General features: G+C 35.1%; 1 protein-coding gene across 3 annotated transcripts in view; it reads left to right on the top strand.

The window, feature by feature from the left end:
• The window catches only part of ALCAM (activated leukocyte cell adhesion molecule), a 215,823-nt gene that overhangs the window by 150,631 nt on the left and 49,082 nt on the right, over positions 1–16,110 (top strand). For all 3 annotated transcript variants that reach the window (XM_058731527.1, XM_058731528.1, XM_058731526.1), the window contains exons 2-3: positions 6,552–6,652; positions 10,355–10,574. In XM_058731527.1, coding sequence (XP_058587510.1) covers positions 6,552–6,652; positions 10,355–10,574 — 321 coding nt within the window. The remainder of the gene's footprint in view (positions 1–6,551; positions 6,653–10,354; positions 10,575–16,110) is intronic.

Below are 16,110 nucleotides of genomic sequence, written 5' to 3'. Positions count from 1 at the left end.
AGGAACCTCTAGAAGAAAGAGAAAGAAAAAAAATCACTATTTTTCTTATTTGTAACTAGGCGTTACATAGTTACACCTATATCAGAACATGTGACACTGGGGAAAGACCATGCAGAAAGCAAATTTTGAATAAACATCTTCCTATTGCAGATTCAACAAAAACCCAGTTCGGTTCAAGTAACTGTTTGTTGAAGGGAAATTGAGAAAGTAGGAAAACACTTTTCTGTATTTTTCAAAATAACATATTTGATCAGATGTCTTCTGTCTGCCATCCATTCTAAATTGTTTGGGGATTACAAGTTTTCTCTCTCTCTCTCTCTCTCTCTCAACCTCCTTCTCTTTCATATCTTACTTGTTGTATATCACTTGACCTTGACAAAAATCATAAATATATTTAATGCAATAAAGAATAGGAATTATGAAGTAACTTTGTGTCATTGAGTCACAGAATCACAAGTTTGGAAAACTTTATTTTTTTAAATTATTTTTGAGAGAGAGAGAGACAGAGCGCAAGTAGGGGAGGGGCAGAGAGAGAGGGAGACGCAAAATCCAAAGCAGACTCCAGGCTCCGAGCTGTCAACACAGAGCCCGATGTGGGGCTCGAACTCACAAACTGTGAGATCATGACCTGAGCCGAAGTCAGACCCTCAACCAACTGAGCCACCCAGGCGTCCCATGGAAGATACTTTAAAGGCATCTACTTCATGGTCTATCAATAGAGTATGATATTTTATCATATTAAATAAAATACATGTGATATGTATAGCTTATGGTGTGTATAATTTGTGCTTGATTGTAGTACATGAAGTAGATTTGCTAAAACAGAATATAATTCTGTGGGGTGCTAGGGTGGCTCAGTCGGTTGAGCTTCAGACTCTTGATTTTGGCTCAGGTCATGATCTCGGGGTCGTGGGATTGAGACCTGCATCGCAGGACCTGCTTGGCATTCCCTCTCTCTCTCTCTCTCCCTCAGCCACACCCTCTCTCTCAAAATAAATAAAAATAAACATTAAAGATGAATATTATTTTGTAATCTCTGTGAAGAGATTGGATCTCAAATCCCCAGAGTCTGGAAATCAGTCTCCCTGTCATAGTTTAATATAGTATGTCTCTATGAGGAAAACAAAATTGATAATAGCTAAGTGTTAATATGTGCCATTTCTGCCTCAATCCCTCTATTCGCATTCAGTGATTAGTTAGTCCTGTACTAAGATTCTGTTTTACAACAATGATCTCTTTAATGGAAAGCAATTTTATTGAATAAAAAAGGCCAGTAGTGTAAGATCTAAACTGGTGGTTTTCAACTGGATGGGAGTTTGGTGGGCAGTTTTGCCTTCCAGGGGATATGTGTCTTGTCTAGAGATTTCTTGTTGCCATAACTGAGGGGGAGAGTGCTATTTAGTATCACCCAGTGGGCAGAGGCAAGGATGCAGTCCCAACAACAAAGATTTATTCTGCCCAAAGTGTCAGTAGTGATGAGGTTGAGAAACAGTGCTATAAGCTGATGTGACAAAATATTTACATGTTTAATTGGAATTGTACATATCTTAATTCATTAATAAAGCACATGGGAACACTAGCATGTTTATCTGTCAAAATCAAGTAAATATGAAAGTAATTTCTAAGGATACTTTTCTCATTTCTACTTACCTTCCTCCCCAACGGTTCATCTGCAGAAATAAATTTCTGTAAAATTTCTGTGGAACTGTGATTTAGTTCTTATGTCATAAGCCCTGTGCCAGTTGTAACCTTCTATGGCACCTAACAGAGCTACAGAGCTCAAAACAACGCTTTTTTTTTTTTTTCAAAACAACGCTTTTAAGGATGATGATGCTTTTGAAATATCAGTGCAATAAAAAATAATTAACCACACCAAATTACAGCATGTAAAAATAGACTCTTTAATTCTTACCCTAGTTTCTGTATTATTTACTGTTCTGCTTCAAATATGGTAGCAAATTCTGAAATTTAATATAACTTTTAAGATACTCACATGTCTCTATTTTATCAATGTGAAGAGAATGATTACTCTGAACTTGATAGTCTTTAAGAGTTAATTTATACAGAGGGCACCTGGGTGGCACCGTTGGTTGAGCATCTGTTTCTTGATGTTAGCTCAGGTCTCGATCTCAGGGTTGTGAGTTCATGTCCAGTGTGGGCTCCACACAAGGCATGCAGCCCACTTAAAAATTAGTTTATGTGGAAAAAGCATATATCACCAATATGGCCAAAATTATTATATTTTTATTAGTGCAGTTAGAAATAAACTATGGTCACCTAATTTCAAAATTACACCAGAATCTGCTTCAGTGCCTCCTTAAATTATTTGCTGTACAAAATCTATACCTATGTTGTATTTATGATCACTTGTCTGAGATTTTATATGTCGGAATTATTGGGCCACCAGATTTTTCCTATGCTATGCATTTCCCATTGTATTTTTATTGAATTCTCCTGTATAACCTTTCCAGTTCTCTTGGTCTTTATCTTTAGTTAATAAGTCTTTGTAAAAAAAAAATCTTAAATATTTACATACTGCTTCTCAAGTATAACGTGTTTTTGCATTTTATTTTATGTCAGACATTTTGATAGCAATAGTAATATTAATAATTCATAACAATACCTTATATTTATAAAACATATTTACTACAGAAGGTTTTTAACCCAGTTTAAAATATCTTATGGCATATACATATACGCATAGATATAACGCGTACCACCTAGAAATGCACACATTTGTGCGCACACTCATTCTTTCCATATTTTCTATTTAGCTTCTTTGAGGAATGACATCATAGCCATTCTATATTTGTAATAGTCCAATAATCTCTAGGTTATAAAACCATGAATAATTTAACCAACTAATATTACAGGGAGAAAACTGCCGAGGAATTTTAGTGAGCTAAATTCAATTCAGACTTGGCAAATCAAAGATAAAATCTTTTGCTTCTATGAAAAGTACAAACAGAACCATTTATGTTAACAGGTTCTTTGGGTATGTGTCACTGACACTTCATCTCAAAGACTGAGACATCTGTAGAAATCAGGATGCTAATTCATCACCAAATCACAGTGGTTTTGTAGCCACTCTATCTCTACAGGGTTAGGGATGTTAGCTCTACTGCACATTCAAGTAGTCCTAGTCTCTGCATCAGATGAACCTGGGAGTTGGTATACTCTTAGGAAAGAGGAAAGTTAATGTTTATAGCCAACTTGAAAATGATTTCTGAAATCATCACATCTGTGACTCCTAATACAATCCAACTGATTATTATTCACTGTGCCCTAGGTCTGTAGACCAGTGCTTCCGTCTGTAACCATTGGCCTTTTACCTACTGCCCTCATTCTTGTCACATGTCTTATTTCCCTTAGGTTTATTATTCTCTTAAGAGTCCTGTCCTGGCTAATTTGGGATATCAAGCTGTCATGAAAAGACCCAACTCATGAATTCTTAAATACTTTTAAAAACAACCCTTTGCTTTGTAGTCATCACAGTAAGAAAAAAGACATTTCACATCATCGTTTGCAAAACACAGAGCACAAATAATCCTTACTTTCTCTTGAAATTAATAAGTAAGTTCCATAGAGAGAAATATTCTCTTCTATAGTGTCATCCATGAATTATTATAAGATTGTTTGCTTTGTGTTTGTTTCTCTTCAAGAATGAGTGCCATGCAAGCAAATCCACGTTCTCTGCACATCAGAGACAATCTAAGACAGCCTTCAGAATCCCCAAAGTTACACTGTTGCCAACTTCTGCCTGATTTTCAAAGATGTTAATGTAATAACCAAAATGGAAAGGACTTCAGAATATTCAAGTGAGAAATCTAATACGATGTCTGTTCAATGCCAGGCATTGCTCTTGGGGATACAAAGATAAGAATATTTTGTCCCATTCCTTTATTGTTGCACTTCCATCATGCTAATAAAACGCTATGTACTTGAAATTCATGTAACTTTAAATTTTATTACGGGGGCACCTGGGTGGTTCTGTTGGTTAAGTGCCCGTCCAACTCTTGATCTCATCAGGTCATGATCCCAGCGTCGTGGACTTGAACCCTGTTTTGAGCTCTGCACTGACAGCACAGAGCCTACTTGGGATTCTTTCTCTCTCTCTCTCTCTCTCTCTTTCTGCCCCTCCCCCACTCATGTGCACGCTCTGTCTCTCAAAATAAATAAATTTAAAGAAAATAAAATCTGGGGCGCCTGGGTGGCTCAGTCAGTTAAGCAGCCTACTTCGGCTCAGGTCATGATCTCGGGGTCTGAGAGTTCGAGCCCCACGTCGGGCTTTGTGCTGACAGCTCAGAGCCTGGAGCCTGTTTCAGATTCTGTGTCTCCCTCTCTCTGACCCTCCCCCATTCATGCTCTGTCTCTCTCTGTCTCAAAAATAAATAAACGTTAAACAAAAAATTTAAAAAAAAAGAAAAGAAAATCTATTGCAAAATTTGGTATCTATATAGCACATTAACGTTCTATAAGAATGAGAAAAGTGGTCTGTAAGAAATAGGAAAGAATTACACTTTTTGCAAAAATAATTTTCTTATTTTCCCTGTATACCTGGTAAAGGATTCACCTCATTGGTACCTAAGCTTTATAAACTGTTTTCACTTCTTGACCAACCATGGGAGTACCACCAGTTGTCAAAAAAAGGTGTGCTTTTATAATGATAGGAAATAGAGGTGTGTATCCTGTCATAATTTAAGGTACAGATGGAGATCATCTTAGAGTCATTACATATTTAAGCAACTTGCTATATACTGATGAAAAAACAAAATGTCAAATCAGAAAATAGTTTTCTTGGGCTGACATCCCTGCATCGGTGTAGTACATGAACAGATTTTAAAATACATAATAAAAGTTCCACATCTAGGATACAAAGTAGTATAGAAAACAAGCACTATATTGAAAAATAAAGTAATTTCTTAATTCTCATTAGTTTGCATATCTGCAACCACATATCTAAACCCTCACAACTGAAGAGACCGTTTCTTCATTTACAGTCTTATGCTCTGCGATGGTTCTAAGTTAAAAGGAATTAGCATTGCAGTATGGGAAACACTAAACAATTTATAAATTAGTGAGGTAGTTTTTTATTATAATACCATACATACAATAAACAGCTTTGGTAAATTACTTTAATAGCAAGTGAAAAACACATTATTATGACTTATAATTTGTATTCTTTATTTTAATCATGTTAAAAATTCTGGAAACTAGTTGTTCTGTGGCATGTTTACATGAAGTTTGTGTTTGTAATAATGATTTTGTTCACTGAGCAAAATTGCTTTAAAGGGAAGTATCTTCCTTGGTTGATAGAATTTTAAAATAGGAATTTTATTACCTTTTTTTTTCTCTACTAAGATTAATGATTTTTATCCCCATATGAAATTTTCCTACACATTGTGACGGATGGGTAACAGTGAAAGATAGTGTTCATTCTGTCTTGTTTCCTCAGTAAATCATAAAATGGTATTTATTTGTGTTGCAAATTGCCTTAGCTTTGCGCTTCAGCACCACCTGGTGGACAAAATATCTTTTTTCCCCCTCTACAGTTTAAAATAGCCCCTTCATACTCTATATCCAATTATGACACATCTTAATAGATATTTAATTGAAAACATATTTACTATTAAAAACAGTTGTGAATAAACTAAGACGAAAAATCTGAGATGTTTCCTAAGTATTATTGCCAAGTTAAATCCCTGAGGCTTTTAAACTTCATGAATATATACAGATTTGTATAGTATGTTGCATACATATGCTAAAGTTGTGGGGGTTTTGACAATTTAATTTTTATCATCTAAATTTTTCCTCGATAAAAAATTAAATAAGATCAGGAAGTTTTCTGTACCTTAGTAGCAGATCATGGTTTGAGTTAGATTGTCTATACAAAATTCAGAGTAACCACTTGGTAAACACTTTACAAAGAATTTTTATGCTACAGATTCCTGTCTTGTTAATATTTTATGTGTAATTAAAATTAAAACCAGTATATTAACCATTGCTACTATAAAATAAGCCATTTTCAGTTTCATTTTTCTACTTTTAAAATTTAGTTGTGGTCTTATATGTATTAGTTCTCAGTTTTTAATAGTTTTTTAAAATTTTCCAGAGGTTAAATTTGACAGTATTTTCAATGAAAAACACAAATATATATAAAGCTAATTTTGAGAATTTTAAAAATGATGATCTTTGTGTAGTTCCATGTGACTGTGAAATAGAGTATAATTTTTTTCTTATGACATCCAGTTAAGAAGAGAATATCCTTTCAGATTCCACTATGTTCCTTTGGGATACACACTTACCTATTCCCTGGTAAAATTGAGGGGTCTATAAATTTGAATGTGTGACATTCCAAAGCTTAGTAGCTAAAGAAGAATTGTTGTTATTTAAGTAGGAAGTATGTTCTAGCTTCATACTTTCTATAGTCATATAAGATAAAATTATAATAGATAATCTTCATTAAGACATATATCTTGAACTGAAGTTATTTGCTTGGTTACTTCAAGAAAACATTTAAAATCTCTCTTTTTTCTTCCTTTCATCTAAAGGCCTTGGATGGTATACTGTAAATTCAGCATATGGAGATACCATTATTATGCCTTGCCGACTTGATGTACCTCACAATCTCATGTTTGGAAAATGGAAATATGTAAGTGTGACCTACCTTGGACTTGGTTAACTGCTTCTAGTTTTTGATTTTTGTTTGTTTGTTTATGTTTGTTTGTTTTTGAGATACTACTCCTTCTGTGAGTAAATGTGAATTTCAAATTAACATAATGGCAATATTCAACTGTGAGTACAAGTGTAGGAAGGTAGAATTAATGTGTTGAATATCTCAAAAGAGTAATTCCTAAGTCTTACATAAGAAGTGCTATTTTAAAATAAAGCCAATAAACACGTAATTCTTAGATCATATTAGTCTGAAAGATTTAACCTTAAATGTTAGAGGCAGAGGAAAAGGCAGAGTTCCAGAGTAAAATCAGTGGAATACAGGACAGAGCTCAGTGAAAGACGGCAGCCTTTCTCCATATACTCATGTTCTGTTTGGTGTGGCTATTGCAAAGGCAAAATACACTAGTTGCTAGAGTACCCAAATATTCATTGGGAATTAGTCATCAGCGTTAGAAGCTTGTTTTTAGTATTGTCTTAGGAACATATTGATGTGGCAGGTCCTTTTTACATTTAACATTTGTTCCTTTAGTCATTTCTTACAGATAACACATCATATCTTCTCAGGTGTCAAGGTACAGATGGGTCTGGAAATGGAGGGTAGATATCCTGGTAGATGGATATAGGGTGGCTAGGTAACATCTAATGATAAAATGTTTCAACTTAATTACCGAAACCAACAAAAGGTAGCTGTGTGGCACAATTTCCTAAGGCTGAATCACATGAGACTCATGGTAGTTTGCAAGCTTAAAGTAGCCATGTATTTCCTTGAACACAGTAGGCAGTTTTTCCCAAGTCCCCCGAAATGTTAAAACGTATTTAAATAGGAAAAAAAAAATCCTATGGTCAAATAATTTTTGAAAACTTTATCACAATACTTCTCAGAGCTTTTCACACACTAAAATGCATTATGAATTGTCTAAGATTGATTCATTTCTTAGATTTTTTTAACCACCAACTTTTTCTTTCAAGTATCTGCCAGAACAAACATTTTGCAGAACACACTTTGGGAAATGTACTTAAGGTTGCACTCAAGGAAGGATAGAACACAGTCTTTCAAAATGTACGTTCTTAAGTCAGACTGACATATTCTGCCGTATACTTGTGGGATTCTGGACACGGGAATGAACCTCCATTGTCTCATCTATAAAATGAGGTGATAAGAGTAATCTTCCTTACGGTGTTGTGAGGGTTCCATGAAGTAATTCTTATCAGAATATTGACTGAGCCCTTGGCACAAGGTACCTGTTACGACTGTTGGGCTGTGGATCTCTAAACGTACGTGCTTGTACGAGGGTCATATGGAAGCAGAGGAAGGGGACTTCCTCTGTGCTCTCCTTCTGATACCTAGATCACAGTGGGCAATTTTGAACTATTTCTGGTTTCTTATTAAACTAGAAATAGGAAGCTATGGCCTATGAGTCTATTCACTCCCCTAAAACTCCAAGTGAGACTACCACATACTTGACCTGTTGCGCCAGACTTCCTGCCAAAATGAATGGAACACAGATGGTGAAACACTGTGATCATAAACATTCCTGATGATAATTCAGGGAATAATTTTCACCTAAACTGAACTGGTACAGTGGTAGTGGAAACAATAATGACAATTTTCAAATTGTTAATTAAGCCAAAAGCTTCAGCAATAAACTGATGAGATATATATGAAGTACCATGTGCTCTAAAAACAGTGTTGATTTGTAGACATAGTACAAAGGCTCTAATTTAATGAAAGATAAATGGTAGGTTTGGAAAGAGTGAAAGGGAGCAAACAGGGGAGGATGGATTAGCTTCTCCCCACCTGCACAGTAATCCCCCTGTGAATAGAGATCATAGTTCCCTGAGTCCACACCTCACCCCCACCTCTTCTCCAGCATCTGCCTCAGTGCCTGGGACAGAAGGGGTATCTGACAGCTATCAAGAGCAGTACGGTGCAGTCATGATGGAGCTAGGGTGTGGAACTTCAACCTTGGCTCTCCTGGGATACACTAGCTGGGCTCCTGGATGATTTATTTAAGCAACCTCTGTCTGTACTGTGTAATCTGTAAATGGATCTAATATTGCAACTCTAACCTTCAGGGTTGTTATGAGTATTAAATCAGTTAATGCATGGAGAGCCCAAAGAAGATACCTGGCATATAATTAAATGCTCAAAATTTAATAACTATTATTCATTATGTAAATGTTTGAATATAGAAATATAAGGGACTGGTTTAACATCTTTCTCTCAGTGAAGGAATGATTGAGAGCAAGGATTTGCTTTGTAAACCATGGGAAAATTAAAAAATTTAAGGAGAATATTATTGATGTATTCAGATGTTCAACCAAATAAAACTTTTGGACTCTAAAATTAGCTTAGTAATTACCTTGGCTTGGGGCGCTATAACAAAATACCATAGAGTAGGGAGCTTACACAAAATATATTTATTTCTCATAGTTCTGGAGGCTTGGGAATCTAAGCTCAAGGTGCTCTCAGGTTTGGCTCTTTATGAAGGTCCTTCTTATTTGCAGACAGCTGCCATTTTGCTATGTGCTCATATGACCTGTGTTTTCATGGAGAGAGAGACCTCTCTTCCTCTTCTTATGAGGCTACTAATCCCATCATAAGGGCACCATCCCAGGACCTCATATAAACCTAATTACCTCTCAAAGGCTTCCCCTCCAAATATCAACACACTGAGGGGTTAGGGCTTCAGCATATGAATTTGGTGGTGACACAAACATTTAGTCCATAACAGTAATAAATATTAATAATTCTAAAAATGTAACTTCCCACAGCACCTTGAACTTTGCCATGTACTTTAAAATATTTTATCATATTTTATTTTCTCAAAGGCCTTGTGAGGTAAGTTAAAGGGATTGGCTGCTATTTTAGAGTAAATTGCTTATTCGGTAAAAAGATTTTTGTGGGAGCAAAGGAAGAGATGAATTATATGTCTCGGGCTCTTGGCATAATTGTTCATGTCAGATTATATTTTATTTTGATAATAAGTTTTTACACGAAAGCTCTTTGAGCTAAGTTTTATGACTCAGATAGCAAAACTATGGATTTTAGTGATTAATCTGATCCTGTTGCTTAATGGACATGATTGTTTCACAAGGGCAAATATTGTTCCTCCATGAAGACTCATTAAATTACGTTATGAGTAAAGGTCAGCTATGTCAGTTTTGGCTGAAACCAAAAGGTGTGGACATTTGAAGTATGTGGATTAAAGTAATGAATATGCAAAAGATAACCATCCAGGATTTCTAAATTAGTGTTTGCAGCCCATGTGTATGCTTGCTGGGAAGGTTAGCTGAATATCATTTTGTACATTTGCATGTTTGTTTTCATCTATTTTTTTCTTTTATATTAGACCTAATGCCAGCCCTTGTTGGTTTCAGAACAGTCACTAATTCTGTTGTTTGGATGCAAGGAAAGTTAAGACTCCAATAGCTTTGTCTTTCCATTTTCACATATTTAAACTGATAACCTGTAAAAGAACTTACAGCCTCTTCTCTTATGAAGAGTAATTTTCTGTAACCAAAGAATTTATGTGAAGCTCATATCCACAATGACTCTTCGTAGACAGAACTATAAATATTGGTAGAAGAATATGGCCAAGGAAATTGTGTTACTTTGGATGTAATCCTGAAACATCTGAATATGCTTGTTTTTAAAATGTGTTACTTTAATTTTTAGGAAAAGCCCGATGGCTCCCCAGTATTTATTGCCTTCAGGTCCTCTACAAAGAAAAGTGTGCAATACGATGATGTGCCAGAATACAAAGACAGATTGAGCCTCTCAGAAAACTACACTTTGTCTATCAGTAACGCAAGGATCAGTGATGAGAAGAGATTTGTGTGCATGCTAGTAACTGAGGACAATGTGTTTGAGGCACCTACAACAGTCAAGGTGTTCAGTAAGTAGTCTGGGGTGTAACTGCTAAGTGGGATTGATGGCTTGTACTAGAAAATGTTCTTTAGAAAGAAGAGTGAACTCTCTGTGGTGTCTCCACAGCAGGTATCTGTAAAGAGGACTTCTAATGATCTTCATTCTGCTCATGCATGCTGTCAGTGAGGAAAACCAAAAACCTGAATTTCAAATAGGGGTTTTGCAGTGAGGAACTAGAAGAATATTCTCTGTTGTTTTGTTGGGTAAAATTTCCTGTGATATGAAGTACTACCAAGTGAAAACTGGCATGTGATCTTTAACTTTCACTGACACGTACAAATAAATGTTCTGTGAAATATACATAGCTATACGATACACGTATTTGTGCATATCAGGCACACACACACACACACACACACACATACATACATATATATGTGTATTAGGCTGAATAATATAAAATTAAGATTTTGATATATAAAAACAACAAAATACAGGCAAATCCAAGCCATGTTATAAATGAGAAATCTAAGCTTTCTGCATGTGTGTGTGTGCATGTATGTATAGTACTATATACGCACACACGTGCACACACACACATATATATCCTGGCCTTTAATGCCGTTGCTATATTTCTTCAAAGTGTTCAGTTGTATTAGCAAATTGCTCTAAAATTTAAAAAAAAAAAAAAAAAAGCTCACCACACCCTGAATGTGTATGTGGAATACACCAAGGAGAAAAAGTAGAGTAGGGTTGGAAGAAGAGAAGTCGGCAGAAGAAACTTGGAGTAATTACTGTAGTCATTATGGCAAAGTTACTTTGCCTAATGATAATATATAGTTAATGTTACTGTGCAAATAGCTATGTAAATGAGTGACTTGAGAAGTTCTAATTAAAACATTTTATCTTCTAATATTCAAATAAAAATCCCACCTCCTATTACATCATAATATTTTAGAAATTACAGGGAGAAAAATAGGCCACAAACGTTTCAGAATGCCAGTCTTTTTTAATTAGGGTAGAAGGTCTCACTTTTCAATTTTTTGCCTGTTTTCTGATAACTTGACAGAAATTATTAAAATAAATAGGCAAGACAGAAACCTAGAGGGGCTTGCTACTACAGAAAACAATCATGGATTTTCCCCATTTTTCTTGTAACAGCCTATGCGACTAAGGAGAACTGTCCCTAAGTATTTACATAGATTTCAAAGCTCCTATGGGCTCATGACATGGATTCAAAGAATGTTTGTACTATCAAAGGAAACCTTTGTTCTCCAGAACCTTGTAAAAGCAATTATATGTTTCAATTGATTACCTTTCAGCTTAGAAGGCACTTTCCAGAAAACATCCACCCTTTTCAGTCATTTTATGACTCAAACCAAATTCCAAGTATTTGCCAGTCATGCCTTCCATTAAATATCCCAAATAATATGCATCCTTTATTTACCAGTGTTCCATGTATTTTTCTTTTTCTTTCTTTCTTTCTTTCTTTCTTTCTTTCTTTCTTTCTTTCTTTCTTTCTTTCTTTCACTTCACTTTGATGTTATTAGGAAGATGGATGGTGCACTTCTAGGGACACTTTTTGTAAAGAGAATAAACCAAAATAATTTTTTTTTATTAGTCCATGATGTCATAAATATAAGTACACAACAAGAATGTCGCACAGTAGGTAGAGATTAAGTCACAGCTCCCTGAAGGTTACATGTATTGATTTGTCATTGTCGGGTTTCTTTTTCACTGTGTTAAAAATTATCAAATAGCAAGATGGTCTACAGGAAAGTTGAGAAAATCCAGGTTGTTTCCTTTAGAAGAATCATTTGTGACAATTTTCAGAATACACTTTAAAAATATCATATAGCAATCTGAAAAAAAAAATCCAGTTGGTTACTTTGATAAAATTTGTATGCTATTTTGGAATACAGAGGATTTCCATGATTGTGAAAACAAACTCACACCCCACATACTGTCAGCACCTCCCTACCCCCCCTCTCTTTTGAATGTTGTTGAAAACAAAGTGATTCTCAGAAACAGAATTTGCATTCTAGGCTCTGGGCCAGGGAGAATTTAAACAGACAAGTTACACACTCTTGAAAATGGCATTTTATATTAGAAGCTGTGGGACCTCGAAGTCCAATTAAATGAACAGCGCAGCTCATGATAAGGAAAGTGTTTGCAAAAGCATATAGAGGCTTTGCTTTTTTAAAAAAATAATGAATTTACTTTGGGTCACATTTTGTGAAGCAAACAACAGCTGTGACAGGGAGGCTTTTATTCTGTGCATGTATATATTGCAGGCACTTAAGAGTTACTAGACTCATCAATCAGTCCTCTGTTTCTTTCTGTCAAATCACCTAGCAACATGCACTGTGTACTATAGAATCAAGTATGGTTAACGTGAGCTAATCCCAGATCAGCTTGCTGCAGAGTGCCATCCTCATGGGCAAACTCAAACTGTTTTTATTCAAAGTGAGGCCATGACTGATGACTCTGTTACCTCTGGTGTAGGTTTGTTTGTTTAGTTTTAAACTGTATCTCAGTTACAATAGTCATGCCCATAAAGCAAGCCAGATTCAAATAAGTCCCATTTTTTATTGCCACTAGTACAGCTTTTTATTTTCTTTTTCCTTTTTTTAAAGTTTATTTATTTTGAGAGAAAGACAGCAAGCAGGGGAGATACAGAGAGAAGGAGAGAGAGAATCCCAAGCAGGCTCTATGCTGTTAGCACAGAGCCTAGTGCAAGGCTCAAACTCATAAACCATGAGATCATGACCTGATCCCAAACCAGGAGTACAACACTTAACCGACTGAGCCACCCAGGTGCCTCTTGCACAGCTTTTTAAAAAATAATTGGATGGCATCAGAATTAAACTGTGTTTGCATTTAATGCACATTTGAAGTTCATAAAAAAATTTCAGAAACAACAGTAGAGACTTTAAAGGTCTGAAAGATTCATTGCAGTCATTGTACAAAAGTCTTGGAGCTCAAAAGAGTACCCAGATTGCCAACTGGCTGTCAGTAGTTTAACAGAAACATCACCGACTGGTTATCAGAAGACCTGGCTTTGTTAGGTCTGCTGCTAATTTCTGACTTTGGGGAGGTTTACTAGTCTGGCACTACGATTCTCTCATCAACAGTAAAATGACTGCTTTGAACTTGTGGGTGGTTTTCCCACTGTGTTCCTAGGATTTTCTTGAGTAGCTAATGAAGAGGGCTGGTAGGTCAGGTGAGGCACTGCTTCGATTAGTTAGCCTTCCACCCACTCGATATTTCAAAGTTTTTTTGCGATAATTCATTTAGGAACAACAACATAAAAGGGAGAATGGCTCTAGCTCTAAAAAGGCATTTGAAAACCACAGTCTAGGCTAATTGGTAAGCCTTCCTGTACTCTACTGTCTGGTGTTAAAAGGAAGACTGTTTCCATGACAGAGTCGGTGGACACTGGGACCAGCTCTTCCCTTAGAGATGGGCAGTGCTGGTTGACTTCAAACAGTTACTTTAGAGCTTTCATTTGAACACTGTTCTCCATGTTTTATTAGAACTGAGCATCCTTCCTCTCCCCCTGACCTGTAAAAGTTAATCAACCTGCAAGGAATTTTTTTTTTTTTAACTGAAGGAAGCAGAAAATGACCTATTTAACAAATGAGACCTACACAGTATATTTTATTTTGATTCTCTAAATATAAAAAGTACTTTCCCCATCTCTTGAGGAAAATAAGCTATACGAGGTAAAGTACTCTGACAAAGTACTTTATGACAAAGTACTGAGAAGCTCTCGTGAATCAATGTAACCAGTGCACCTTTTTTTTTCTTTCTTTCCTCCCATATCGAATTGAGCTGTCCTATGTGTGGTGTTTGGTAATAGCACTGTATATTGTGGGTGATATAGGAAGTTTTGCCTTCATCACTTCATCCTCAGCTGGCTGTGATGCTCTTGCAAAATTATTTTACTAATGCAAATAAATTTCTTGTATGACTTTTCCTTTCAATTCTACATTCAGTTATGAATCCCTAAATTATAGTAAGACATAATTCATGTAAAGTTTTTTTTTTTTTTTAAACACTTCGGAATCAATATGCAATTTTGCTAAAATAGTACGTGTCCTCTTTTATGGCTCTCCAACTAATATCCATTGATTGTTACAAACTAATGTAAGAAAATTACATATAAAATATCTAGTGGGTTTGCAACCAAAGTTTGGGAGAAAAGAATTCAAAGAATTCCAGTAGCCATTACCATTATTCCACAATACCCACTGTGACTCTTCCAAATAAAAAAAAATGAGTTACAAAGTGGAGTGGCCTAAACTTTAAGCACTCTTCACCAGGTTTCCTGTTTTTTCCAGTTTCATTTTATTGAAAAAACTATACATTTTAGAAAATGTTTATGGAAGAAATGTAAACATGGCCATGTGTAAAGGACCAACATTTGTAACACAACAAGTATTTATGATCTTATGTGACTGGACATCACAAGGTTACGAAACAGAAGAATATATATATATTCTGCATAAGAGGACATATGCGCCCAGCCGTTTTGGTATATAGTTTTTTTTGGCAAACTTAGAAAGTAATGAAGCTTAGCAACACCACCCACCTACATTTTGTATTAAGAGCCTCAATTAAAAAAAAAAAGGAACCTCAGATTTTTTTTCAGTTGATTTTTCATATCTCTTTATATATTCCAGGCATAGATACTACTGAAGGGGAAACAAACAAAAAAATTGTTCTTTTTTTCTTCTTAATTTTGATTCTTGATTGACTACATAAATTAATTTAATATCTTATCTCTCTTATGCTCTCAGAGAGGTATCACTAAATAATTGATTTTGGTTCCCAGAGAACTTTGGCTTACTTACTTAAGCACCAAGAATTTTCATCTTGTTTAAATATTTTGAATGTAGCCTTCTCTCAAATGTTTTAGACTTTGGCTTAAAACATAAATTCAGAACGGAATGTAATGTTTTATCAGTAACTCAGGGTTGTAATTGTGGACATTAATGACTTTACATTAAAATAGTGATAACACCAGTGCTTAACTGATATATGGAAGGCTTTAGTCCCCTACCCTGTGTTTCCCAGAAATTGCTGTTTATTTTGACTTTTTTTTGGTCCGCTTTTAATAATTTTTTGGTCACATTTCTAACAGCCAGAATATCAGGTTTCACTTCTTGTTTGTGTTAATGTAATTGTCTCTGTTATACCTTTCCATTCTTCTGTATTTTGTCTATTTTCTCTTTCTTATGTTTTGTTTCCAATCCGTATATTTAGAAAACAATCATCTTATGAAAATTGAATTAGAATTATATTTCTAGAGTCAATAGACTCAATAGTAAGTAGGTGCTCCTATAATTAAAGTGCACAAGCTGAACACATAGGAAGATATACTATTATTATTCATTGTTCCAATTTATAATATAAAATACTTGCAAAAGGGAAATTAACTCTTAATATTAACATGAAGAAGTTTGCTTTTTTTTTTTTTTTTTTTACATAGTCTTGGTGATATCCATTTTGCCGTTCCAAAGACTTTTTGTCTTCATCTTTATTTTCTGTAATTGTCTGGG

The sequence above is a fragment of the Neofelis nebulosa genome, chromosome 5 (genome assembly GCF_028018385.1).
Source record: "Neofelis nebulosa isolate mNeoNeb1 chromosome 5, mNeoNeb1.pri, whole genome shotgun sequence".
In the NCBI taxonomy this organism is placed as follows: domain Eukaryota; kingdom Metazoa; phylum Chordata; class Mammalia; order Carnivora; family Felidae; genus Neofelis; species Neofelis nebulosa.
The sequence above is the reverse complement of the archived record's forward strand: the minus strand, read 5'-3'. Positions and strand labels throughout refer to the sequence as shown.